We start from the raw sequence: 25,237 nt of genomic DNA, 5'->3' as shown, positions 1-25,237 counted from the left end.
GTAAGATGCTTGGGCTTTATGCAAATTATCCTCAACGTTTCCCGGCTCGCGCAGTTTTTGCAACCCATACAGATGAGGGTACACAGACGCACATTGATCTGGTGTAAGTTGAAGGCCAATCATATCCCAAGAGAGACCAGTGGGCTGCTGTAGCAGGCAGCCACTAACGGGCAGATCGATCTTCAGAAGGGGCGGGCCTAGATCAGCAACAGCAAGCATCTATCAGAACATCAGAAACTAGAAGAAGAAAAAGATACGATAGTTCCCGCACATGACATCGGATTTCGACATTGCCGAGCCTTCCGTCAAGCAGACAGGCATTGTTGGAAACAAAGCAAGCTTGTCTTTCGACGTTGATACCTACACATATAGCTAGCTACGTACTGCGGCTATCCACTCACTCACTCCCTCACAACTTGGCGCCGCACCAGCCGCCAAACTATCGTACAGTCGAGACATGGCTTGCATAATGAATCGGGCTAGAACCAGTCTTCAATTGCTATGCGCCAAAAAGCCCATAAGTTACGATGCTGCAATGCTGTATACAGTATGGCACAGCAGACCTTTGCAGTGATGCTTGCTTTTTGCGGGTTTCATTAGGGTTGGTAAGGTTCTCCAATTCCCTCTGAGATCTGTCCAGGATCGATTGGCCCAACGTGACCAGGTCACAAATTACGAGGCCGAGGACACGATCACAACAAAGCAATCAACAAACCCCAGACTGGGTTCCAGTCTATCAACCAGGAGGTCCTTGAACGTTACGTACCGCCCTTGTCATTATCCGAGCACTCTGATAACAAGGCTAAGCATCCGATTTTAGATCTTGACAGATGGGTCGCTATTGACGTACGACAATTGTTGTGTATATGAGAGAATTGGCTTGCGGGACAACGTCAGAAGCTCATGGACTTGTTTTGCTGTGCAAACCCATCAATCATGCTGCAATGAAATTTGCTCTTTGTAGCCCTGGCTTAACGCCTTGTTCGCTACGCACGGGGTCAGGAACAGCCGTAGGTCCCCTTGTCTATTCCCACCCTGTTAGCCTGTGCCTGAAAGTCTTGCCTTGATTTGGTTCCTGAAAACATGGCAGCTGATGACAGACACATTGAGGCTTGGGCTTTCTTCGATCTGGATCCGTGAAAACAAACTGCCTTGTTCGTCTAAGATGTGAGACTCACCGCAGCAACGACGCCAGTTTATGTGCTATCATTGGTTCTGACTTATATTGCTTTTCAAGATACAAGACGTCAGACATCCTGATGGGATGAACATGGACCCAACTTTATTATGGTTTGTTTCAACAGGCCAAACCCGGATTCACAAATACCGAGATCGAGGCAACAGGCTATGCCCCTTCCAAGCTATAGCAGGGACACTATACTGGTGGTTCGTTGCAGCGATGGAATAATACTGACCTCGAGAGTCTATACAGTATTAAGAACGGACTGATCCTAGACAATCATTATCAGCGCTTACCAGGCAGATCTACAACAATGTCCGACGACACCCGCAAATAATGCACAGACAGAACTCATGGCAAGGCGCTTGGCGCATCGGAAATTTAGCCAAACGGGGTATGAACTGCACTGCACGGCTGTCTGAACGTTCAACGTCTAAAAAACCAGCCCTGGCAGTTGGACAAAAACAAGACGGCTGCATCTGTTTGATCTACGGTTGTCGTGACGATTGTGCGTTGGCAAACAAACCATAGCGCAAATCGCGTGATATCTCAACTTTTCGAACCTGCATGCATTTAATGCCTGCATCGTTAGTGTCGACCTCGTACCGTTCAACTCGTGTATTCTTTTTTGTATCCCTCGTGTCTCACCAAGACCCGGGGGTTCATGGCAGAGTCTCTCATGGAGCCAACTCCACCGGCTAAGCCACCATCAACAGGGATTCTCCTTCTTTCACGACTTCAAATTCCCCTGTTCGTCTCGTCATGCTCCACTGTGCACTCACCGAACGGCCAATTTCGCAATCATGAAAAAAGGGCTGGCGAGATCGTACGTACGTACCTATCTCAGCTGATGGGCAACGGAAGAATTGTCCTCTGTCTGAGGCTAAGGCAGCCAAAACAGAGTAGCCTAAGTGTTGGTCTAAGCTGGCATAAGGTGACTAAAGTATTTCGTCTCTTATGCTTCCAGCGGCCAATCCTTCTAGCATCGTAGAGTTCAGGTAAGCCTGCCGCCTTTCAGCTTATCCTCGAATAACCTCGCGCGCGTTTTTGTTGGTGAAATGAAGGCTTCCTTTTACATTCGTAAGCAATCTCGCCAACTATCTCAGCAAAAAGCCATGCAATACCATTCGACACGCGGACATTCCTATTATTATCACGACTGGTATAAACCAATTTGCGCAGTTAATTGCGATTTCCTTTCCATTCCGTCATCAACTCCATCTCCCTGCGTTGCGGTGAAGGAGGCCTCGGGGATATTGACAGATACTAGTCTCTCCTGTTGTGCGTTTGATGGGGTTGAGAAATGTACTGTACCCGAATTTAGCACACGCTGGTTCATCGTCATTTCGTGGACGGACCAGGCTTCGATCTTGGCTATGGGTCCCATGGCATGTCATCTCAAGGTGGGATTCGGCCGCTATACCGAGGAACAAGGCCTAATCTGGCCTACAAACCCGCATCAGACACGTCCCACTATGACATTACCATGTTATTTACGACAAGTCGAACGGTTTAATGCTTATAAGCTTTCATTTATAGGCGTTCATGCTGCAATGCCCATCCTGTGTTGAAGCCTTATTTAAACATCCATATATACGGAGATTCTCCATGGGGCTGTCTCTCCACATATAACAATTGAATGTCTCTCCATTGTCTAATGTCTCTGCAGACTAATGCATAATAATTTGCATGCTGACATCTGTAAATTATGTTAATTAGCTGGACATGAAAACACGTACATGAAGTTGTTGCTCCTCGTCAGTGATAGGCTCTGGACAAATATAACTCAGCCAGGCTATCTCCCTTGATGCATATGTGCTATACCTGTATAGGACCTATCAGAGTTTGCAAGTTTCTGACTTATACGTAAACGAACATGCAGTTCCTGCAATACGAGTTCCTGATAGCCCTGGTCCAATCAATCATGTCACTTTATCGGTGTGTCGGCTTCTAGTTTCCGTGCGTCAAATCCAAAGCCACTTCAAGATTCTGAAAGTCGAGAACCCCTAGTCAAGTCACTGCAGAAGGGATGGATTGAGGCTTACCCGTTCGCAGCTGAAGACATGGCCAATAGCGTATAACTCTCCCTCGACTCGACAGACAGCCAAGTGGGACGGGAGGGCAGATTATTGAAGAAGTCGTCAGCTATGTCAAACTATTGAGATTCGGAGAGTTAACGGGTCAGAGAAAAGCCGAAGTCAGTAGTAGATGATTAAAAGATCCATCTGAAGGGGGCTGCAGTCTCCAGAAAGTGAAACCGAAGCATGAAGCGACGTAACAAGATCGCCCCTTATCTGCCCCTTACTTAAAGTGTGGGGAGCCATCACATCCCGTCTTTGGACCCTGGATTTGAGCCACAGCCAAGAAGAAAGAGTGTGGAGGAGCACAGCCACAGAGTTTTATCAGTTCACTCACCGCCTGTAAGATAATGCCCCGCTGCAACTTTTTTTGACTGGCAGAAAATTTGGTGAAGGCGCGCGAAGATCGTTGAATCGACACGCCAGAGTATCAAGAATAGACAAACACCAACAAAATGTCTGATACAGAGAAGACACACCCAACTCCCGCTCCGGCGGTTGAGAAGAACTTGGGCATGCGAAAGAATGGTGAGATTCCCACCCTGGAATGTGCGCGACAAAGTTTCACAAGCTGACCACCCTATAGGCAAGCAATGGCATCCTACCAAGAAGGCTTTCCGTCCTACTGCTGGCCTGAAGTCCTATGAGAAGCGATCGCAAGAGCGCGTGCTGATGGCACAGGTCAAGGCTAAGGAGAAGGAGATGAAGGAAGAGAAGGAGGAAGAGCGTCAGGTAAGCGCAAAATTTCCGACTGTCTGCGTACGGAACCAGCATCTAACCACAAAAACAGCGCAAGGTCCAGGCCATCAAGGAGAAGCGAGCCAAGAAGGAGGAGAAGGAGCGATACGAGAAGATGGCCGAGAAGATGCACAAGAAGCGAGTCGAGCGACTAAAGCGCAAGGAGAAGCGCAACAAGCTGATCAACTCATAAACGAGATGATGTACAGGAAGTAATTCGGAAGAGAAATAGGGGAGAGGGGAGAAAAAGACACATATATCGACAGCATCATGATTTTTACGCGGCATACCTCAGACTACAACTACAACTTGCAACGGAAAGAATAGGTTAGAGAACTTGGAAGCAGCACAATATACCTCGGCGTTGGAATATGCGACTACTAGCACTGGGTGGAAGATGAGAGACTATCGTCGAATTGCTTGGCTATAGACTAATTGCGGTCGTTTTCGCTTGCAATCTGGGCTTGCTCTTGGTTTTGATCGTTGTCTGAATCAATCTCGGCTGCGCAAGCATGAGTTGAGGCCTCCGTTCTCAACCTATCTGCTGATAATCTGTATATGGGAGGTGATGATATGGAATGACAAAATTCTGATATCCTTTCGACAAATGCAGCATTTCTTGGTTTGGTCGCAGAAACCTGGCGTTACATAGCTTTGCGAATGTTGAACTTAATCACAAGCATTGTGGGTATAATGGTGATTATGACACCATCTGAGATGTTCAAGGTGGCAGCACTTGGAAAAACACTTGTGTAATGCCAACACAGTAGCTCAATAAAATCGCGATCATTATTTGATGCTATCTTTAGTGTCTACATGAACGTATTCGGATGCTATCTCGACCTTGTGTGGAGATATTATTCTTTAAATGGTAGTGGCATGTGAAACTGCCGGCCGCCTGTAGACATGGATCCACTATACCATCTCCGAGGTTGACCATTCGACGATCGCCTGATGTAACCACGCAACAAATCCAGAAAATCAACTGCCAGAATCCCTCTTGGGTAACCCACACCTCATGCGTCACAGGGTCCAGGCGTCTCTGTCGACTCTTTTTTTCTTCTCTTGCTGCATGTGAGAACGAATCGGGATCAGCCACACAGCTGCCCAGCCCAACCCAACCCAATCCAGCCTTGACAAATAACGCTCGCTCACGCCATGGCCTCCGCAGGCCTTACGAGTCCCAGAGACTCTGTTAACTCGGTCTCAAGCATACGCTCAGGCAGTCGTCACCAGCTTAAGCGATCCATTACCGAGCTCGCGTCACCCGTGAAGCTCAACCGCCGAAAGGAGAAGGAACGCGATCGATATAACGAGGATCGCGCTTCTCATGCACACCATATTTCCATCTCGCACCCTCTATCTCCAAACTCGACATACCAAGGCAGAGTATCAGTCGACATCATGCCGCGATCGGAAGGCGTAACACCTTATATGAGCCCCGACCAGAGTCGGAGGCCGAGCTTGATGCTGTCGAGAGAAGAGGAAAATAAGATTGCCAGCGCTTTTGTGCCGGTAGAACCAAGACCGAGCAAAGAAAAGATCCAGGAAGAAAAGGCTAAGCCGTCCTTGCAGGTCGAGTAAGATAGACACTACCTCCCCGTTCATCGTGCTGTTGCTGACCCGTGCACAGGGGCTTGAAGCACTCGCTGGTCGAACTAGGTACTTTCTCTACATCAACAGCCCGACGACTCGACGAAACATACTATGCCGTACTTGAAAAGATGTCCACACTTCAATCAACCGTTGCTGCGTTGAAGGAGTTGGCCGAGGAGTCTCAGAGTATACACCGAAACTTTGAGAAGGACGCCTGCGAGATTGAAAGCGATATCACGTCACAGATCGCCGCGATGGGCGAGTTTAAGGAGCATCAGGAGAATATCGAATCACTCACCACCCGTGTCCAAGATGGCCGTGCCAGGATTCGCGCTCTGAGCGACCGAGTCGACATTGTTCGGGAACAAGTCGAGCTCTGGGAGCGTCACGATAAGGAGTCCCAAGACAAGACGCGGCTACGGCTGAGGGCCATAATGATCTGCATCACAGTTGTGTTCTTGGCTGTGGTGATCTTGTTCTTCGGCGCGCAGTATGTATCACTGAACAGCACACGAGCGGGTAGCTCAGGCACGCCTCGGGTTGCAGAGTCGTTCATCGAGTCACATAAAGAAGCAGGACACACAGCACTACCTCGTCACAGACACGAGAGGAGCGATTCGCCATATTTGAAAAAGAAGCCGGCGCATACGCCAAAGCATAGAGGGGAGGAGCTTCGTGCTTTTGATGAGCTGTAATGTTGGCGGTGCTCAGCATTAATTGCTTTTTTCGATACCCCATGATTAATGACATAGCACAGCGCGCACATCGCATTATTTCCTTTGTGTATTCAGAGATTGGATATCATCTGTAAAAATAAAGAGTAACTAGTATACTGAAAAAGGGTAGAAGACTAAAAGTGCCACATTACCTGCCTCTATTACTACAGGAAGATCTCGGCAGAATATGAGGCCAGGTCTGTAAGGCCACAAGGCTCTATTAGATTGAGATAATGGAGGCTCATGGCTCTGTTCATTTCACTGTAATAGAGCCTTGTGGACTTATTGATTGGCCTGACGCCACGTTCTGCAGAAGACTTGCCTGCTGCAGAGTAGTTATCGTTATCCTTTTAGCTTTCTCCCTCTTACATAATGCATAATAATAGAATACAATCTGTATTTACTGGATTTGTTTGGTTTGCGGCCGACGATGTCATCTGGATTCTGTTCCAAAGTCTAGCATGCTCCACTGACGATATTATGAACGGATATAACCCTTTCTGCAGATATAAGCAGATATAAATAGGGCTCAATGTTGCGCTAAGGAAACAGTATCTAACTCGGAATATTCCTAGCTGAATGTAAGTTGAGGCAATGACCGCTCGGTCTTTTCAAACCTGTCGAAGGGCATTGGTAGGTTGAATAGTGATTGTTCACCACAATCGAAGTGAGATATTACAAGCATCATCAGTATCCTGAAATACATATACATCAGTCACATATATCAATGCTAATAACATCCTCAACTCAAGAGACTTACGCAATAAAGTCTCATATGACCTTTGTTGACCCATGCATGTAAGGTGTGAGGCAGATTGGCAAGCAGCTACTCATGCGCCGAGCCGCAGTCGGCGCCACATTTCGGAGCCTCCGTGGCACGCATCTCCACTGCCGAGCCGTAGTCCGGAGCTCATCAAGAAATTGTTTGGCTTAGATTTGCTTTGACCAGGACCGCCAAGGAGCAGATTCTCGTTCTGGTCAGGTTCGGGGAGCTTGTGAAGACAAGGCCGAGTGTTCTCCGTGAGCCGGACCATCCCCAGATAATGCAACCTGCTGGTCTTTTAAATGATGACCTTATTTATCGCAGCAGGGTTACCCTAAGTTGTGATGGAAGAGAAATGGAAGGGTTGTCCGTGACATATAATGGTCAGCATGAGCCATAGCAAATTCTTACATACTAACCCAACTCAACTTAAGTTACTTTACCAGTCAAGCACAGACTCGGCCGTTGCGTAACTCAACGTGGCGGGGCGGACGAAGGTGTTTTCTTTCCATTGCTTTATTTCCCCAGTTGGTTAAGTCAGATGATTGGCTTGCCCGTAATATCTAAACAGCCTGGAGACGGTGTCTAATCTCTCTTGTTTGCTTTTGTGGCTTTGCTTGGTCCAAGTTGCCTAGCAGCCACGATGTAAACGAGGTAGGATGAAGAGACGATGTATGTTGTATTTGGATCAACATGAATGATCGACCGTTTGATTTTGAACAAAAAGCGAGTCAGTTTGGTAAATGTTGCTGTAAGACACTGTCAGATCGAGTCAGGACAAAGTTGTTGATCGTTATATCTTATTCTGCATCAAGTAACTTACCAATGATAGATTGAGCTCGATGAGTCTATTGCAACGACTGATGATTTACCGGAACATCTGCTCAGCCTTACGTTAACTTTGTTAAGTTAGACCGTTTTCAATTAACAGTAGAAAACTACACCAAGAAAAACAGTAACTGGTCATGGATATGTTGAGTTTCATGCCGCACATCCATAGTACGGCAAAAACCACCCGAAAAGCAGGGTTGCGAGTGTCTGGGCATGCGTCTGGGCATGTGGCTTGGTGCTTGGCGACACACGTCATGCCCCTCGCTTTGGCGCTTAACACACGCAATTGCCCAGCGCGATGAATTCTTTATAAAGGTTGAGAGAAGCCTTAAAAAAGAGAGTGAAGCGTCATCATTGTTTTCGTTTTCGCGATTGACTGTCGAGACTCGAAGACCCTTTTGTTCTGTTCGTGATACCCAGGACAGGCAAGCATTACGTAGTTGCACCCCCTTAGTTTACCACTAACTTAGACGAAGCTGACTGACTGCAGCTTTTGCCCCGCCATAAGGCACCGTATCGGTAGTTTACCATACCAGACCGAACCCCATCAATCCAACAATCTTTCAGGCGGAATTTATATACCCCAAACCCCAAGAGTAACGATTTCTTTGGCATCCTTTTCTTTCTGTATCTTAGAAAGGTAGCAATAATCGACATCTTTCATCCTCGAACGGTTCTCGATACCCCCCGAATCTTACACTACACGAACAAACACGACACACTCCAGAATCCCAGCCATGGCTGCTGAGGCCGGAGATACGCCCGCAGTTGTCGCGGACGCTGCTGCTCCAGCTCCCTCTGCTGTCGACTTGCCTGTGCGATCGAAACAAGATGCTACACTTCCTGCAGGCCAGACATTGACTGGAAAGCAAGAGCACTGTGAGTTGCGATGCGCTTTGTCCTTGCAGTGTAATCCATGAAGCTAATACATGATTCTGCGCCCCAGACCTCAAGAGAGAACTCATATCTGAGCAGGTGAAGTGGGAGATCAACGAACTTAACTCTACTACCGCTCTGCAACGTTTCGGCGCACCGTTTCGATCCGATCATGGCGAAGTTCCACCTGAAGAGTCCGAGCTGCCTATTCTGCGATATATCTTCGTTCATCATATTCGCGATTTCCCTTTCCTAGACAAGGCGCGCGAGAAGGAGTTCTGGCAAGACAAACTGCAGGTGGTGAGTAATGGATCTACCACAACGCGGTCAGCAGAGTGACGCTAATATGATGTAGTTCCTCGAGTCATTCGCTGGAAAGCAAATCTCATCCTCAGAGGATCGCCTGGAGGAGACGAAGCGAAGGAAGCTTGCCATCAAGGCCAGGAAACTTGTGGAGCTGATGATGGTTTCCGGAATCGGAACATCATCAGGGTTTGAAGAGCGCATTCGATTCTCTGAAATTGAGATCGTGGACAGCAATGCCATTGACACTGGTGTGATGCACACGTTGCCCGAGGGCAACTATATCAATGGCTGGGACGTTAATGTCTCCGGCGTGAGAGTTACCCAGGTCAAGCACACGATCCGAAAGCACAAGCATGCCGAGTTTATCTTGCGCATCAAGAAGAAGGGAGAGTTGGAGCATTATGTTGGGCGAAGGTATAGCGACTTCGCGAAGCTACACAGCCGACTGCGTACAGAGCTTCCCGGCCGTGTGCTACCCGAGATGCCTAAGAAGAACAAGTCTGATACAACAACATCGATTCCTTTCACATCCATGTTCAGCAATGGCAATGACTCGGACGCTTCTTCTATCTCATCTGTTTCAACGAGGCCAAATGGAGTTACATCCATGCTATCACCAAGTCCGTCTTACACCGTTTCTGATACATCATGGTACTAACATTTATCAAGGCCACCGCAAGACTGACTCTGCCTCATTCCGATCCAATCGATCAAAGGGACTCAACTCCCCAAGGCTCCCGTCTCCTAGGGTATCTACCGAGGGAGGAAGATTGAGTCCCGCCATCCGACAGGACTCAGATAAATCGGACAAATCAGACCCGTCAGAGGTGAGCGGTACAACTTAGCCCCGTATTTGAACTAAACTAACTAGAACAGCAATCCGTTGTCCTCTGGCGCGAGAACCAAAGAATCTCACTGAGAGCGTTCCTGCGATCTCTCCTGCACAACCCTCAGTTTGCTAATACTAAGGCTATGCAAGAGTTCCTGAGTGGCGAACCTATTACCCCGACAGACGATGATGTCGAGGATATCCTTCGAAGGAAGGCGCTTGACGAGAAACGTATGGAAGAACAAAAACAGTTCTACGAGATCGCGAGAAAACGTGCCGCCGAACTTGATGAGTATATGGAACAGTGAGTGTTGTTTTGTATCAAAGACGAACTTGAGCTGACCTTTCATAGATTCCGTCGTGATATTGTTGAGCGCAACGGCCTTACTGTGCTATTCCAGGAAATCAAGGAAAAGGAGACGATCGGAGATCTTAGCATCCAGTATCGTAAGTTTGCTGAGTGGCTTCGTATCGAGATTGCCGCCGTCATCTATCACCTTTTCCTTGCCGAAGACAACTCCCCTGAGCTATTTGCCCAAGCGAGACGTATTCACTCCCTCATTCCATACTCGGTCATCAAAAACGTCATTCGAATCGCCAATCCCGCGGCCGTTATGTCAAGTGTTCTGGATGTCTTCTTGGCCCAACCTTTCGGTACACGGTCGTTGATGCAGCGAATCTTCTCCCTGACACTGAATGATGGCATTAAGAGCTTCCAGAAGTCGATCGATATCCTCGCCACAAAGATCGACGACAAGACCTTCTCAGACAAGCTCTACAAGTACACACATGCGGAGGAGCACATCAAGGTTGCCATTCGTGAGGAGGCCGAGTCTGATGATGTGGATATCATCGTGGCGATCATGAGGTCCGATCTGATCGAGCCAGGCCTGACAGGAGAGCAAATTCAACGACTTTACAACGCCTATGTCGCTTTCAACAATGCGGTGGAGAACGTTGACGAGGAGCTACGCCAAGGAGCTCAACTCTTCTCTTACATGAAGCAGTACCTGAAGCTATGCACAAGGCAGCGGGACAAGGAGATGATGTTGCAGTTGATCGAAGAGCCGGTAACTCTCCAGCTCTTCCGAGATCTGTTCACAATCTTCTACGAGCCGCTTGTGCGAGTTTACAAGTCCGCAAACGTGTACAACAGTGTCACCGACTTTGCTGTTTTCATCGACGACATGATCCAGGTATGAAGCACGACTTTCTCAAGATGAAGACAATAACTAACATTAAAATAGGTTGTTGATAAGTGCAGAGAGCAAGACGCTTCGGCAGATCCCAATCAGACAGTCCAGGCCTTTATTGACCTTTGCCAACGACATGAGCACAACTTCTACAAATTCGTACACGAAGTTCACACACACGATAACGGTCTTTTCACTCAGCTCATGGGCTGGATCGAGGGCATTCTTGAGTTCTTGCGCAAGGGCCCCAAGAATGGAACTCTCAACGTCAACGCATTGTTTGAAGGTGGCGTCAGTGCTGGTGTTTTAGACAAGGAGAAGGCGATCGCAGAGATCAACTCTCTTATCGCATGGCAAGAAGCACGAAAGAAGTGGCACAACGACAAGACACGACAAAAGATGGCGGCTGAGGGACATGCCGGGAACGATCTGATGCCTGCAAGCATGAACTTCAACTCGGCCGACTTTGGGCTTGACAGCGAAGACCTCGAGGACATGGCATACGACGATGGATCTGACGACGAGGCAGAGGCCGAGGAGGAGGACGAGCTGGATCCCATCGAGGCCGAACGGCGACGCAGAGCTAAGCGTCAGGATCGCTTGCGACGAAGCGCCGGAGAGCCTGCCAAGCCTCCTGTGGAAGAAGTCCACAAGTTGACCGACAATTTCTTGATTATGCTGCGACAAGTTCTGTCTAATTAGTTCTAGCAAGATATCCTTAGTGCTGTTGTATACGGGGGTTCAAAGGGGTTGTTATAGGGTTATGATGAAAGAGAAGGACTGTATTAATGCGGATGGTATAAAGCAATGATTAGAACGAGGAACATAGGAATGGGAGTTGGAATAGAAGTTGATACCAGAAGCTGAAGCTATTTGATACTGAATACATGGAGTTATGGATAATGTTCATGAGATTGTATTGGCTGTGAGACACGAAAACCGGACATTGAAGACCGGACCCGAAGCCTGTTTCCTTTTCCGGGCCCGGTCTTGACCTGGCAGCCCATGTTCACTTTTCAGCCCGTCAGCACATGCCGTCCCATCCAATTCATATCGTTAGGCGGGGGAGATGAGGAGCCGAATGGCAAAATGCACATCCGCTTCGGCACGTGATGAGTTCGACTGGAAGGTATTGGCGTCATGGATTTGGTCTGTTACAGGCGACTTCTCCCGATCCTTTGGACTTTGCGACGGGTCAAAGATCGAGAGAGTGGAATTATTAGTTGTATTGGAACGTAGAATCAGTCAGTCATGAGGACCAAGAGATCATTGTCATCCAATTGGACGTTTGGCCACACGTTTCGGTCCCAAGGAAACTCCATCATCTACAACGCAGTGTGGTCATTGACTTCCGACTCAACTATATCTTCAGTGGCTTACAGCGTCTCGACTGTCAAATGTCCCAGTGAATAGCGAATAAGTGTGCTGCTAATAAGCCATCGTTGATTGGTCAGATCAACCGAGGAGCCGAGAGAATCCGTCCCGGTAGAGCCTCGCGAAGAGCAACAGACCCAGTAAAACATCAAGGGGAATAACTCAATTGGCTGAACCCATTCAATTGATTGAATCCCTCTCTTTCTCCAAAACCAACCTAACCAAACCATATCCAACAAAAGTCCTGCTCCTCCGCCACTCGAGGATATCGTGAAATCCTACCCTTCGATTCTCCCCGCGGATGCAGTTTGGTCTTGGTCATTGTGACTTCTGTTGATCATGGCTTCTTCTATGGCAATGAGGAAGTTGGCCCTCGGCTCTTCCGTGAGTTGTTCCCAGCCTGGCCTTTTGCGATGGCTTCATGAAAAGCTCCAAGTGGATTGACCTTGTGTTGCCATCGCGAGAAGCTTCAACGTCTCGTCAATGCGCTCTGCTAACATCTGCTCAGTTCACAAGGGCCGCTAGGTTCCCTACCCGAGCTTTCTCTACAACCCGACCTGTTTGTACGCTTTTCACTCCGATCAGCCCGCGCGACCTGAGATGCTAATGGATCGTCCACAGCCCGAGTTATTACTGGAAACGGTCCCCTGCGAGCCAAGGAGGCTTCTCCTTTCGTGAGCAACAAATACGCCGTCATCGTACGTCCACTCGATTACCCACGAATCAAAGACAACCTCAATTGACACTTCTCAGGACCACGAGTACGATGCTCTCGTTGTTGGTGCTGGTGGTGCCGGTCTGCGAGCTGCCTTCGGTCTCGCTGAAGCTGGTTTCAACACTGCCTGTATCTCCAAGCTTTTCCCTACCCGATCTCACACCGTCGCCGCTCAGGGTGGTATCAACGCTGCTCTAGGTAACATGCACGAGGACGACTGGCGATGGCACATGTACGATACCGTCAAGGGTTCCGACTGGCTGGGTGACCAGGACGCTATTCACTACATGACCCGAGAGGCTCCCGCTTCCATTATCGAGCTTGAGAACTACGGATGCCCCTTCTCCCGAACTGAGGATGGCAAGATGTGAGTCTGGACTTGGAGTTCCGCCCCCAGTGCGGTCACTGACTTTGAATAGTTACCAGCGAGCTTTCGGTGGTCAGTCCAAGGAGTACGGAAAGGGTGGCCAGGCCTACCGATGCTGTGCTGCCGCTGACCGAACCGGCCACGCCCTTCTTCACACTCTCTACGGCCAGTCTCTCCGCCACAAGACCAACTACTTCATCGAGTACTTCGCCCTCGACCTGATCATGCAGGATGGTGAGTGCCGCGGTGTCCTCGCCTACAACCAGGAGGACGGCACTCTCCACCGATTCCTTGCCAACCACACCGTTCTCGCCACTGGTGGTTACGGCCGAGCTTACTTCTCCTGCACATCTGCCCACACCTGTACCGGTGACGGTATGGCCATGGTTGCCCGTGCCGGTCTCCCCAACCAGGATCTCGAGTTCGTCCAGTTCCACCCTACCGGTATCTACGGAGCTGGTTGCCTGATCACTGAGGGTTCTCGTGGTGAGGGTGGTTACCTCCTCAACTCCGAGGGTGAGCGATTCATGGAGCGATATGCCCCTACCGCTAAGGATCTTGCTTCTCGTGACGTCGTTTCTCGATCCATGACCATGGAGATCCGTGAGGGCCGTGGTGTCGGTGCTGAGAAGGACCACATCTACCTCCAGCTCAGCCATCTGCCCGCTGAGATTCTTGCTGAGCGTCTGCCCGGTATCTCTGAGACCGCTGGTATCTTCGCTGGTGTCGATGTCCGCAAGCAGCCCATCCCCGTTCTCCCTACCGTCCACTACAACATGGGTGGTATTCCTACACGATACACTGGTGAGGTCCTTACTGTCGACGAGAAGGGTGAGGACAAGGTTGTTCCTGGTCTGTACGCTTGCGGTGAGGCCGCTTGTGTGTCTGTCCACGGTGCTAACCGTCTGGGTGCCAACTCTCTTCTGGATCTTGTTGTCTTCGGTCGTGCCGTTTCGCACACCATCCGTGACAAGTTCAACCCTGGTGATGCCCTGAAGCCCACCGCCGCCGACGCTGCTTCCGACCACATCGAGACTCTCGACAAGGTCCGAACTGCCGACGGCCCCAAGAGCACCGCCGAGATCCGACTTGCCATGCAGAAGGCCATGCAGACTGAGGTCAGCGTGTTCCGAACCCAGGAGAGCTTGGACGAGGGTGTCCGCAAGATGAAGGAGATTGATGGCATGTACAGCCAGGTTGGCATGAAGGACCGCAGCATGATCTGGAACTCTGATCTTGTTGAGACCCTTGAGCTCCGAAACCTGTTGACTTGCGCGTAAGTTTTATTCTTTTTTATGATGTATGAATCAACACTGACATGACGATAGTATCCAAACCGCCGAGTCTGCTGCCAACCGAAAGGAGTCTCGTGGTGCTCACGCCCGCGAGGATTTCCCCGACCGTGACGACGAGAACTGGATGAAGCACACACTCTCTTTCCAGAAGCAGCCTCACGGCAAGGTCGACCTGTCCTACCGAAAGGTCATCGGCACCACTCTGGACGAGGCCGAGTGCAAGCCCGTGCCGCCTTTCAAGCGTACATACTAAGCTAAACGTTTGCGGACACGAGGACGAGGACCAGTACTGGGAAGGAGTTTTTGTTAGCTTGTTGGGAAACTTGGCATGCATGATTCTACGCAGGGCAGCGTCTCCTTTGTAGCAAGAGGTGCGATATATATATCCTTTGGGAAAGAGAAGGTGACATAAGTAGCGAGAGGATGGTCTCCTTGGAGTCTTGGGATAGAAGACTCTAGGAGGGGACGTGTATTTGTCGACTTTGTAGTTCAAAAGAAGTTAAGAGACTTAAAAGAAGATTTTCTATGTAATTGGTATTCATGAGCCTGTTTCTTCTGTCGAGTGAGATGAGTGCTGTTCGTGCATGAAGAGTCCTTACTTCTCGTTGTTTGATGGGGCGTTCCTTGTTCATGGGTTGTTCTCAGTACAAAGAACAACATACAATGCTGCTCATCAGGAACATTGTTGGTATTAGCAATGCTTCAATATTGCTGTGTGTTCAGGATTCCGTCAATCTATAAAAGCCCTTCTATTGCCAGAGAAATGAATCTCACCTCATCCTCATCTAGAGAAGACTCACCAACCTCACCTCGCTACCACACTCATCACTACAACAATCCTTGACACAGCCACTTCATTTCAGCAATTTTACCAATACCTTACGCCCATCATGTGTAAACAAGTCATCCGCGTCTCCGTCTGCTGGCAATGCTCTACAGAGCTGGAGCCCTTTGGTAGAATCCGAGCCTGCGGCAATATTGTAGAAAATGGTGAGGTTTGCGAATTCAAGGAAGTGCATATCCAGGGTCCCCCTGACCTGCTCTGTCCTGCTTGTTTGAAGGAGCATAAGGGGAAGAACAAGCGGAATGATAACCAGAAGCTGGACACCAAGGCTTGAACGGGATGAGTTTTGAAGTTGACAGTTAAGGCTGGACATTGAGATGCTGGGCCTGGAGCCTGGCATAGGTAAGTCAAGTAAGTGCGAACGAAGAAGGTTTCTTTCTTTTTGGTAAGTATGGTGGTATCTCTATCTCGATCTCATATGTGGTAAGTTGGTAGAAGAAGAAAACAAATAATACTTGGTTTGGAATGGAACAGCTATCTATGTGAAACAGACTCTTCGTCGAACAGTAATCTCTCTTCTTCATCCTGAGATGGAACAATAGCCTTGCTTTGTGATGTTTGTGTCTTCCTCTCATAATACGAGATGGCAGCTAACAGAATGTGAATGAAGCTGGATACAGGGCCTGTCAGTATCGAGGTAAAGGTATACTAGGGTGAGAAATTTACACTTTGGCAATACCGAAGCATCCGAGTGTTCGTCTTCCAAGATGTGATTCGTCTTTGGTTGGAGTTGAATCTGAGACTTGATGGTCGACAGGACCGAAATAGCCACCAATAACAGAAGAGATTATGAAGGCGATAGAGAGAATGAGATCAAAGTACATGTGGATGGATGGATTGAGGCTCTGATGTATTGTGGTCCATAGCTGTACAATGACTATGAAACTCCATATCAAAGTGACAACGAGCTGAGAAGCATAAGTAAAAGAGTAGGCGCATTGTGGAATGACTTACAAGAGGTCCAAATGCAATGACAGGAGTTATGTCATGGCTTGAACCAGCAGCGAGGACAGGGACAATGATGAGAAGTAGCGCGTCGATAGAGATGGATAGGAGACGAATGTTTAGCTTGACAGTCCATAAAGGTCCTCTCACAGCTGAAGAAGCTCTGTCTTGGGTCATGACTGGTTGTGGCTGATCGTCTTGTTTCAAAGCAGTCTCGAAGCTATCACGATACTCTAGTCCCGCCATTGTAAGTGCGGTTGACACTACTATACAAAAGAAAGTGAACAGAGAATGAAATACTGTTAGATGAGAATTAGAAAAATAGAAAGATCAAATTGTAATACCAAGCTGACCGCTAACTTTGTCCAACGGATCCTTCAGCTTAGAATATGGGTATAAGTTTAGAGCCAAGATCCCTGCGTTTGAGCTACCGGACTATGCCTAATGAGGAGTTGATGGAGGCTCAGCTTCCGACAATTCTGTATACGAGTTGGGATGAGTTATTATATGTATTTCAAGTGATATATAGTTCAGCTGAAGTATGTATGTATCTTGATGTTTATGCTATAGTAACTATCCAGTTGTTGAGATCTGGAGAGGTTGGGATAGAGAATGTGAATATATCTATATCTAACCAATCTTTAACTAGTGACTTTATACTGTAAGTAGCTATCCTATAATAAACCGTCAACCTTACTTTTGTTCTTTATTCTGTTGCTCGCCAATCTCTTCATCTTCTGTCGGCGTTGCTACAACCTTTTCTCGTCGAGGATGCCAACCTCCTTTCCAGCCAACCCAACCATCTTCTCTAGGACCTCTTGCAAGAGAAACCAATATTGATAAACATACAAATGCAACTACCCCAAAGTTAATATCATCCTGTATCAGGAAACTGATTGAGAATAAACTTACTGCTCAAGCCGCCACTTCTCTTCCAACCTCCACTGGCGTACAGTCTATTCCCAGCCGCCGTACCAGTCAACTGGCCCGCAAAAGCCAATGCCATATAAGCCGTGTTGACTCGATTGCGTGCCTTGGGGTTGATGCTGAAGATAGCTGCGCGATTGGATACTTGGGCGGTCTGCATACCGACGTCTATGCCTATAGCTTGGAGAACAGGTCCTGCAACGGTAAAGTTTCCAGTAAATGTCCCTATGATGGCTCCTATCAACGCCAGGATCTGGCCACCGATTGTTGATAGCAGAGGGACGAAATGGTCGATTAATCTTCCAATCAGCGGAATAGCCAGTATAGTCGCAAGAGCTGTCAACGAGAAGAGACCAATCTGAAGGGATGTATAATCGAATGGTGGAGAAGCGAGTAAGAAGGTCAATGTTGTCCAAAACGATGTAAACACAGCCGACAGTGTGAAGGCAATAAGACACGCTTGTATAAGCACCGGTTCCGTAACCATCATATAAGGAATCGAAGCCAGTGCACGGAAGTAATTGAGACCATCAGGATTCGTAGATGGATAATCCGGCATGAAGAAGAATAGCACAACGCCCATGAGATACTGCAGACCGCAAGCAACCCAGTAGATGTTACGCCAGCTAGTAAAGTTGGTCACAACCCCAGATAACAATCTCGCCATCAAAAGACCAAGCATCAGTCCTGACGTGACAATTGCCAAAAGAGACGCCTTTTTGTGCATAGGCGCAAAGTCTCCCACGAGAGGAACCATAAGCTGCGGCGTGACAGTGGTAGCACCGCATAAGAAAGACAAAGCCCGGAAGACGGTGAAGTCATTTGTAACACAAAGTCCTATCCACTGCATTCGTGTTCTGTCAGCAGCTGAAAAGGGTAGTCATGGTCATAAACAGGTAAACTCACCATTGTTGCAGTGGCAAAGACCAGACTTATGATGAAAGGTCGTCTTTCGAGAATATCCCCGAGGGGAAGAACAAATATTAGCCCAGCTGCGTATCCTGACTGTAGAAGTGTTGCTACTTGAGAGGATTCTTCGTATGAGACGTTGAATGTTGCGGCTATCTTGTTGAGAATTGGCTGGTTGTAGTAGAGATTCGCTACTGTAATGCCCGAGGCCTATATTCATCAGATATCAATTCATTGTAACAAGGTCATTAACTTACCATAGCATATAGAAGACAATGTCTGATAGACAAAGCTGGTGGCGACTCATCGTTCCATCGACAATTCTTCGGTGTCAAGACCCTTCGAATCCAGCTCGACTCATACTTTGAGGACTGAAGAACCACATTACTGGAGCCTGTCTCTTCTGTTGATTCAGCTGAACTCTCAACTTTGGTATCTTCAGCAGAGTCTTGCACGGGGACCGTCTCCTTGATGTTATCATCAGGCACATTGGACCCCTCAGGCCTATTCGAGGACGTCATCGTAGCTCAGCAGTCACCGCTGACGGGATGATATTGAGGAGCAACAGCTAAATGGTGACAAGCATGTTTAAATAGATAATACAATATGCAAGTGAGATTTGAGGCCGTCATGTAGAGGTTGTCATGATGATGGAGAAAATTAATACAGGCCAGTCAAAGTGGATTAATAGTAGACGATCTCCCTAATGGAGCTTCGGAATAGTCAGCTTCGGAGCTACAGCAGATACGGGCAGACGGCGATTATTATCTCCCTTTTTTTTTCTCCTATTAATCCATGATGGGTTAATGCTGTGTAGGGAGCAGTGCAGTTTGCCGGATATAAATGTCCGTAAACCCGGCTTTGAGACGAGAGCTCATTAGTCGCCAAGCAGGATACTCACCTATATTGTGAAGCTTAATTGAATAGAGCATTTGAGTAATATCACGACAGTTCACTCTTGTTCTCAAATTACTGGGCAAATAATTCAATTCCCAGTCTAGTCCTTTTCATGAATGACATCTGCTATAGCATGACTGGCATATAAGTTTTACCTTATCCATCCCTTCTTTTTGCAATGTTCATCATCCTCAAACCCGCCAACTCCACCAAGAGCTTAACTTAACTCATTTCGGTTTCATAAATAAAACAAGAAAGGAAACCATTCTGCGGATAGTTTACCTCTTCTTGCCCTTGCGCTTGTTGGCCTTACCCTGCGAAGCGCCGGATGCCTTAGCCTTGCTGAGAGAATCAGTGCTCTTGTCGACGAGCTCAAACTCCTCACCAGCAGAGTCGGTGCTAGGAGTAGGCTGGGGGTCAGAGTCATCCTCGTCAGCGTAAACCTCGAACTCGTCATCGGAAGACTTCTTGGAGAGGAAGCGGCCAGCGGTGATGTTGAACAGGAAGATTGGGGCGCGGAAGACGGCGGTGTCCTTGATGGTAGGCTTGGCGAGCTCGTTGGGCTGTCGCATGTTAGTTTAGTCGTATGTGATGGATTGGTACAACTTACATCAAGGAGGTACTCGTGAACCTCTCCCTCATCATCCTCTCCCTCGAGGTAAACGTCACCAAGAGAGTCAACAACGAGGATCTTGCCATTCTCAGCAACAACACGCTTGCGAGCACCAGTGGGACCAGTAGTGGGAGTAGGAGTAGCATTTCCAGACTCAGTAGGACCTTGAGTGCGGCGGACCTTCTTAAGGGGCTTAGCACCGTCACGCTTCTGGGCCTTCTCGTACATGCGACGCTCTCGTCGGTTCTGGGGCAGAGGAGGAGCCTCTTCCTCTTCGCTCTCGGCCGCAGCGGGAGCAGGGGCAGGGGCAGGAGCAGCCTCGACACCGGGGATGTTAAGACCGCCACCCCAAGCAGTTTCACGAGCAAACTTGATGTAGCGCTCGACAAACTCGGTCTGACGCTTCCAGCTCATGTAGAGGGTAAGGTAGTGAATACCGCCACCAACGACGAGGAACAGACCAACAATAACCGTACCCAGGCCGGGTCGGTAGCGGTTGTAGTAGTAATCGGTGCCCTTCCAGAGAGGGAAGCCATTGGAGAGGAAATGGTCGTAACGATCGCGCTCGGGGCCACGGAGGATGTTGGCAATGAGGGACAGACGAGCCTGAGCCTCGCCAGCCTTCTTGACAGCGGTCTTGATCTCAGCATTGGTGGGAGGCTTGACCTTTTCGCCCTTCTTCTTGTCCTTTCCAGCCTTGGATCGCATTGACTGCCTGACCTTGTCCGGGTGCAGGTTTCGGGTCTGCCTGCGGTAGGCCTTGGTGATGTCGTCGAGCGAAGCAGAGGGAGGCACGCCGAGGATATCGTAAAAGTTGGCGGCAGGGTCGGTCTCGTACTTTGAGATTTCATCTCTGATGCGGAAGATTTCGCGATCTAAAAGCAGAGCACAAGGTTAGACAAGGCATCACAGACAGAGACAGAGTTATGGTAAACTGTACCTTCTTTGCTCCAGGCGCTGGCCAAGGGGCTAAAGAGGGCGAGAAGCCCAACAGAGAAGTACGAGATCTTCATCTTCGACTTGTACTCCTTGTTCGGAGTGATTGAAGAAGAGGAAGAACAGAGAGAAGGTGTCCAAAGGGAAAGAAAGAGGATGGGGAAGAAGAAGAAGATGGGAGAAGGAAGGAAGGGAAAAAGTCCAGGGGGTGTAACGGTTCCTGGGCTAGTTAAAGCTGGAGCCGTAAGGTAAGGTAAGATAGGTAGCTTTAAGTTAGATCTGGACTTTCTCTCTCTAAATTATCCCTACCTTAGAGGTACGGTACTTTTTTTTAGTGGAGGAGGGGACCTATTGCAGAAGGCCAGCTGTCCAATACTCAATACCTACAAACTATTGCTCTACCGATTGGTACAAACCTACGAAAATGTCAAACGCCTCAATTCTAAGGTTTGTCTTACAAAGGAAAAGTTCAGTCTGGGGTTTGTTCAATTGACCACTAATTAATTGGTTGGTTAATTGATAGCTGTTTTGGGGGTGGTTGTTTAAGAACAACAAGACCCTTCGAGTTGCACTATTCGAAGCTACCAAACAGGGGTTTAAAACAGCACTTTAAATGTACATACCTATATGTACCTACAGAAAAGTTACTCTGACTTTATCCAACTTATCAACCCAATTGACAAATTCCAACACCCAACAATCAATCTTTGTCGTCAGATTCAACTAAATCTACTTGATATGTTGACTCTTGCTGTAGATGTCGCTCAAAAAATGCCCTCTGACGAGCAAGGCCATACTTCTCTGAACCAGAGCAATGTCCACCACCGGGAATAAACAGAAACTCATAGTTCTTACCAGCTTTGTTCAACGCATTTACCATTTGAAATGTTGAAGACGGGTCAACATTGTCGTCGAGATCCCCAACGATCAACATCAACGGCCCTTTGAGCTTGGAAGCATGTGTGATGTTAGATGACTTCTCATATGCTTCGTCAACCGGATATCCCATCCACAGCTCATTCCACCATATCTTATCCATACGATTATCGTGGCATCCCGAGTCTGCTATTCCTGCTTTGAAGAAATCGCCATGATGAAGCATTGCTGCCACGGTACTCTGACCTCCCGCTGAACCGCCCATGATTCCTACACGAGACAAGTCCATCCATGGTCGAGTTGATGCTGCGCTCTTTAACCAGGCAATGTGGTCTGGGAGACCCGCATCGTGAATATTCTTGTAGCAGACATCGTGGAAACGTTTGCTGCGCCAGTTTGTGCCCATTCCATCAATCTCTACTAAGATGTAGCCTTTGTCTGCCCATTGTCGTTGATGCGAAAGAGGCAAAAAGTTGTTGGCAACGTGAAAGTCGTGTGGTCCAGCATAGATGTAGTCAAGAACGGGATATTTCTTGGTACTGTCGAAGTCGGTTGGTCGAATGATGTTACCGTATATAAGGGTCTCGCCATCACGGCCAGTAGCAACGAATCTCTCTGGTGAAGACCATCCTTCGTTTTTCAATTCTTTCAGGTTCCCTTTCTCAAGCTCTATTATCTGCTCTCCCGACTCGCCATCACGAAGGACTGCAGTAGGGGGAAGGTCAACCCTCGACCAGGTATCCACCAAGTAGCGCTTGTCAGGAGAGAATGTCCAAGAATGAGTTCCATTTCCCTCTGTGAGATTCTTGAAGTCCGATCCATCGAAGTTAACTTGCACTAATTGTGCATAATACGGATCTTCGCCGTCCTTGAGTCCATAGGCCAGAAACCATATTCGACGAGTGGCTTCATCTATAGACTCAATAGAATGAATCATCCATGGTCCCTTTGTAATCTGGGTTTTGACAGTACCAGTAGCTATGTCAATGAGGTAGAGATGATTGTATCCATCCCGCTCACTCGACCACAGAAGTTCATCAGAGTCTTCAAGAAATTTGTAGTATGACTTTGTGTAGTCGACGAAAGTGTCACTCGAATCCTCAACGATCGTTCTGACCTTGCCCTTAGTGTCGATACCGATTACTCTTACATGCTGATGACCGCGCTCATTGAAGTAGAAGAAATACTCTTTGCTGTCTTTGTTCCACCTAAGGTTTCTCATCCCGTAAGGGTTTTTGAACAGTGTATCGTCTGTTGGTATCTCACTATGGCTCTTGAGGTCAAAGAGACGAGGCCTGTCAACACCTACGCGGTCTCCTGGCTTGAGGTACTCCTTCGTATGTAGCTTTGGCTCAATCTGATCCTCTGGGGATGATTCCACAAGGTTGATTTTGTGGTCCTGTGCTGGAGTATGCTGCCACGCAATTGCGTACTGCTTGTCTGGCGACACGTATATACGATGGTTGTCAAATTGATTCTTCTCGTTTCCATCTTTGGATAATTGAACGTCTTGACCATTAGTGTCTTTGTACCAAAAGTTGAAGTCTTTGACATGGCAAGTATCGTCCTCAACTTCAGTAGGGTCCCCGTCAACCTCAGACTTTCCGTCATCGTTTGGCGGGGATGCTTCTGAGATAGAGTCACTGAGATGCTCGATGATGGCAGTATGGTTTCCCGCATCAGGCGCAGCATACACTGCCCTGAATTTCTTATCAGAGTTGTCTACCAGCCGCCAAACATGGCCCGAGTAAGTCATCTGTCGCTTCGTCTTGCCATTGTTGATGTTCATGTAGTACATAGGCTTCCCATTGTAGTCGATCCAGTACACCTTGAGTGTTTTCCCGGTGCGATTCAGGAAATCGACGGTGACTGTGACTCCGGTGTTACTGTAAGGAGAGGGAACTTCTTTCTTAAGCAGAAATTCTGGCTCAGTTACAAAATCCCCTTCCCACTCTTCAAGTTTGTTGTCTGGCCCGAACTGCCATTTGCGATTGTCAAAGCGAAATCGGACACATGATTCCTCGGGTACAGGTTCAATCCAAGTAAGAGACAAGGCTTGGTCGTCAACTTCCTCATTTGTCTTTTGCCGCAAGACCTCAGCGAGTAGCTTGTGATTAAATGCTAGCTCACGGCGTTTTTGAATCGCGTCGACAAGGAAGAACTGATGTTTGCCGGGCTCAGGGCTTTGCTTATACCAAAATGTATTTCCGCTTGGTAGCCAGCGAGGCGTAACGGTCGTCGACTGGATGCATCTTTCTGCTAACTTTTCCATGGCTTGTATACTGAATTGAAGTCTAACAAGGTGAGAAAGGAATTCAAAGTAAGACCAGCCATCTTGAGGTTTTGGCGTGCTGGTGCCTAATGTGATGCAATGCTTAGAGTCATCAATCAGCTGAGCGTAGACGCATGCATGTGTTAGCTGCCCGCCAGAAGATATCGATATAGGAACACCCAGCACAACAGACTGAGGACAAGTAAGACTAGCTATGCAGGAGATACTAAGGATGTTTGGAAGCAGAATATATTCTTGTCTACTGAATCCCCAGGCTCAGAGTAGAGTAAGGTAGGATGGTGGTGGTGCTTTGGTGCGCTTCAGAACTGTACTATATATTGTGTGAAAAGAAAGCTAATAACATCAAGAAAAGCAGCTTGGCGCAGTGGAAGCGCGCCGGGCTCATAACCCGGAGGTCACTGGATCGAAACCAGTAGCTGCTAGAGTTGAATCTTTTTTTATCGTTCTTGTGGTGTTGTAATACGATGCTTCAAGGTTTTGGTGTTTTTTCCTCCATGCGCGAAGTTGGTGGTGCTGCGATTGAGCATAGGAAGGCAGGTGCGCCTACCGCTCACGGTCTTGCGCCTTCCCAAAATCATAAATTTGGTCTATCAACCGCGCAGTGTTATTGGCTAGGTACGTGCCTCTGTGTCTTGTAATCTCGACAATTCCTACCAGGCACTCAACCACTGTTAGTATAAGCTTTATTTTACTTTGATATTTTTCGTATGATTTATCAAGACAAAACGAAGCTTCATTGTCCTTGTAAAAAGGACCTTGTAGTAATTGTGAGAATGACTCAACGTGTTGGCTGAGCCCGGTATAAGCTCCTATCAGGAATGAGGTTTCTAATCGTAACAGAAAAAATGACGTTCAAGTCGTACAGCGTCAAAACAAATTGCTAAGACATTACCTTAACATCCATGAAGTGTCTGAATTATTTCATTGATGAGACTTGGCGACAATTTTTCTTTTTATTTTTCTTTTTATTTTTCTTTTTAAACTTAAACGGGTGCACTCCTGTTATTCAAATCAGAGTGTTGCTTCTGGCCATGGATGCTGATTCAAGCTACCTATCTAAATCAGGTGGTATTCAACCAGCTCAGATCCAGTAACTCAGCTCTTATCACATAAACTGGTATCCTTATTTGCTCTTTCCTC

At 47.9% G+C, this 25,237-nt stretch overlaps 7 protein-coding genes and 1 non-coding gene across 8 annotated transcripts; 5 read left to right on the top strand and 3 right to left on the bottom strand.

Moving 5' to 3' along the window:
• Positions 1–3,232: 3,232 nt before the first annotated feature.
• On the top strand, positions 3,233–4,672 carry B0J16DRAFT_107199 (uncharacterized protein). Its single transcript, XM_046121375.1, has 3 exons — positions 3,233–3,786; positions 3,845–3,990; positions 4,049–4,672. Exons 1-3 carry the CDS (start codon positions 3,714–3,716, stop codon positions 4,187–4,189), a joined length of 360 nt encoding a protein of 119 aa, XP_045984977.1. The 5' UTR covers positions 3,233–3,713; the 3' UTR covers positions 4,190–4,672.
• A 482-nt stretch (positions 4,673–5,154) lies between these two features.
• B0J16DRAFT_382937 (uncharacterized protein) lies at positions 5,155–6,287 on the top strand (the record flags this gene model as incomplete). The annotated part of the gene is made up of 2 exons (XM_046131287.1): positions 5,155–5,576; positions 5,630–6,287. The coding sequence occupies 2 exons, from the start codon at positions 5,155–5,157 to the stop codon at positions 6,285–6,287; spliced, it is 1,080 nt and encodes a 359-aa protein (XP_045984976.1).
• Positions 6,288–8,251: 1,964 nt separating this feature from the next.
• On the top strand, positions 8,252–12,010 carry B0J16DRAFT_302716 (uncharacterized protein). The gene is made up of 7 exons (XM_046124649.1): positions 8,252–8,781; positions 8,849–9,078; positions 9,134–9,704; positions 9,754–9,911; positions 9,961–10,217; positions 10,266–11,109; positions 11,161–12,010. Exons 1-7 carry the CDS (start codon positions 8,640–8,642, stop codon positions 11,806–11,808), a joined length of 2,850 nt encoding a protein of 949 aa, XP_045984975.1. The 5' UTR covers positions 8,252–8,639; the 3' UTR covers positions 11,809–12,010.
• A 622-nt stretch (positions 12,011–12,632) lies between these two features.
• B0J16DRAFT_302715 (putative succinate dehydrogenase flavoprotein) lies at positions 12,633–15,389 on the top strand. Its single transcript, XM_046124648.1, has 6 exons — positions 12,633–12,864; positions 12,989–13,043; positions 13,102–13,178; positions 13,234–13,562; positions 13,615–14,838; positions 14,891–15,389. Exons 1-6 carry the CDS (start codon positions 12,820–12,822, stop codon positions 15,108–15,110), a joined length of 1,950 nt encoding a protein of 649 aa, XP_045984974.1. The 5' UTR covers positions 12,633–12,819; the 3' UTR covers positions 15,111–15,389.
• A 674-nt stretch (positions 15,390–16,063) lies between these two features.
• On the bottom strand, positions 16,064–16,994 carry B0J16DRAFT_338716 (uncharacterized protein). The gene is made up of 3 exons (XM_046127473.1): positions 16,656–16,994; positions 16,368–16,609; positions 16,064–16,311 (listed from the first exon to the last, which is right to left on the bottom strand). Exons 1-3 carry the CDS (start codon positions 16,890–16,892, stop codon positions 16,176–16,178), a joined length of 615 nt encoding a protein of 204 aa, XP_045984973.1. The 5' UTR covers positions 16,893–16,994; the 3' UTR covers positions 16,064–16,175.
• A 183-nt stretch (positions 16,995–17,177) lies between these two features.
• Positions 17,178–19,210, bottom strand: B0J16DRAFT_338715 (major facilitator superfamily domain-containing protein). Its single transcript, XM_046127472.1, has 4 exons — positions 18,740–19,210; positions 18,480–18,692; positions 17,559–18,417; positions 17,178–17,503 (listed from the first exon to the last, which is right to left on the bottom strand). The coding sequence occupies exons 1-4, from the start codon at positions 19,001–19,003 to the stop codon at positions 17,340–17,342; spliced, it is 1,500 nt and encodes a 499-aa protein (XP_045984972.1). The 5' UTR covers positions 19,004–19,210; the 3' UTR covers positions 17,178–17,339.
• A 241-nt stretch (positions 19,211–19,451) lies between these two features.
• B0J16DRAFT_302712 (uncharacterized protein) lies at positions 19,452–24,180 on the bottom strand. Its single transcript, XM_046124647.1, has 4 exons — positions 21,653–24,180; positions 20,933–21,194; positions 19,990–20,867; positions 19,452–19,942 (listed from the first exon to the last, which is right to left on the bottom strand). Exons 1-4 carry the CDS (start codon positions 24,074–24,076, stop codon positions 19,658–19,660), a joined length of 3,849 nt encoding a protein of 1,282 aa, XP_045984971.1. The 5' UTR covers positions 24,077–24,180; the 3' UTR covers positions 19,452–19,657.
• A 267-nt stretch (positions 24,181–24,447) lies between these two features.
• On the top strand, positions 24,448–24,519 carry B0J16DRAFT_t122. Its single transcript has one exon. It is a non-coding gene; the product is annotated as a tRNA-Met (tRNA).
• Positions 24,520–25,237: the final 718 nt, after the last annotated feature.

The sequence above is a fragment of the Fusarium flagelliforme genome (assembly GCF_020744385.1).
Source record: "Fusarium flagelliforme strain FIESC 12 MPI-CAGE-AA-0113 chromosome Unknown B0J16scaffold_3, whole genome shotgun sequence".
NCBI classification, from domain to species: domain Eukaryota; kingdom Fungi; phylum Ascomycota; class Sordariomycetes; order Hypocreales; family Nectriaceae; genus Fusarium; species Fusarium flagelliforme.
This window is presented reverse-complemented; position numbering and strand designations above follow the sequence as displayed.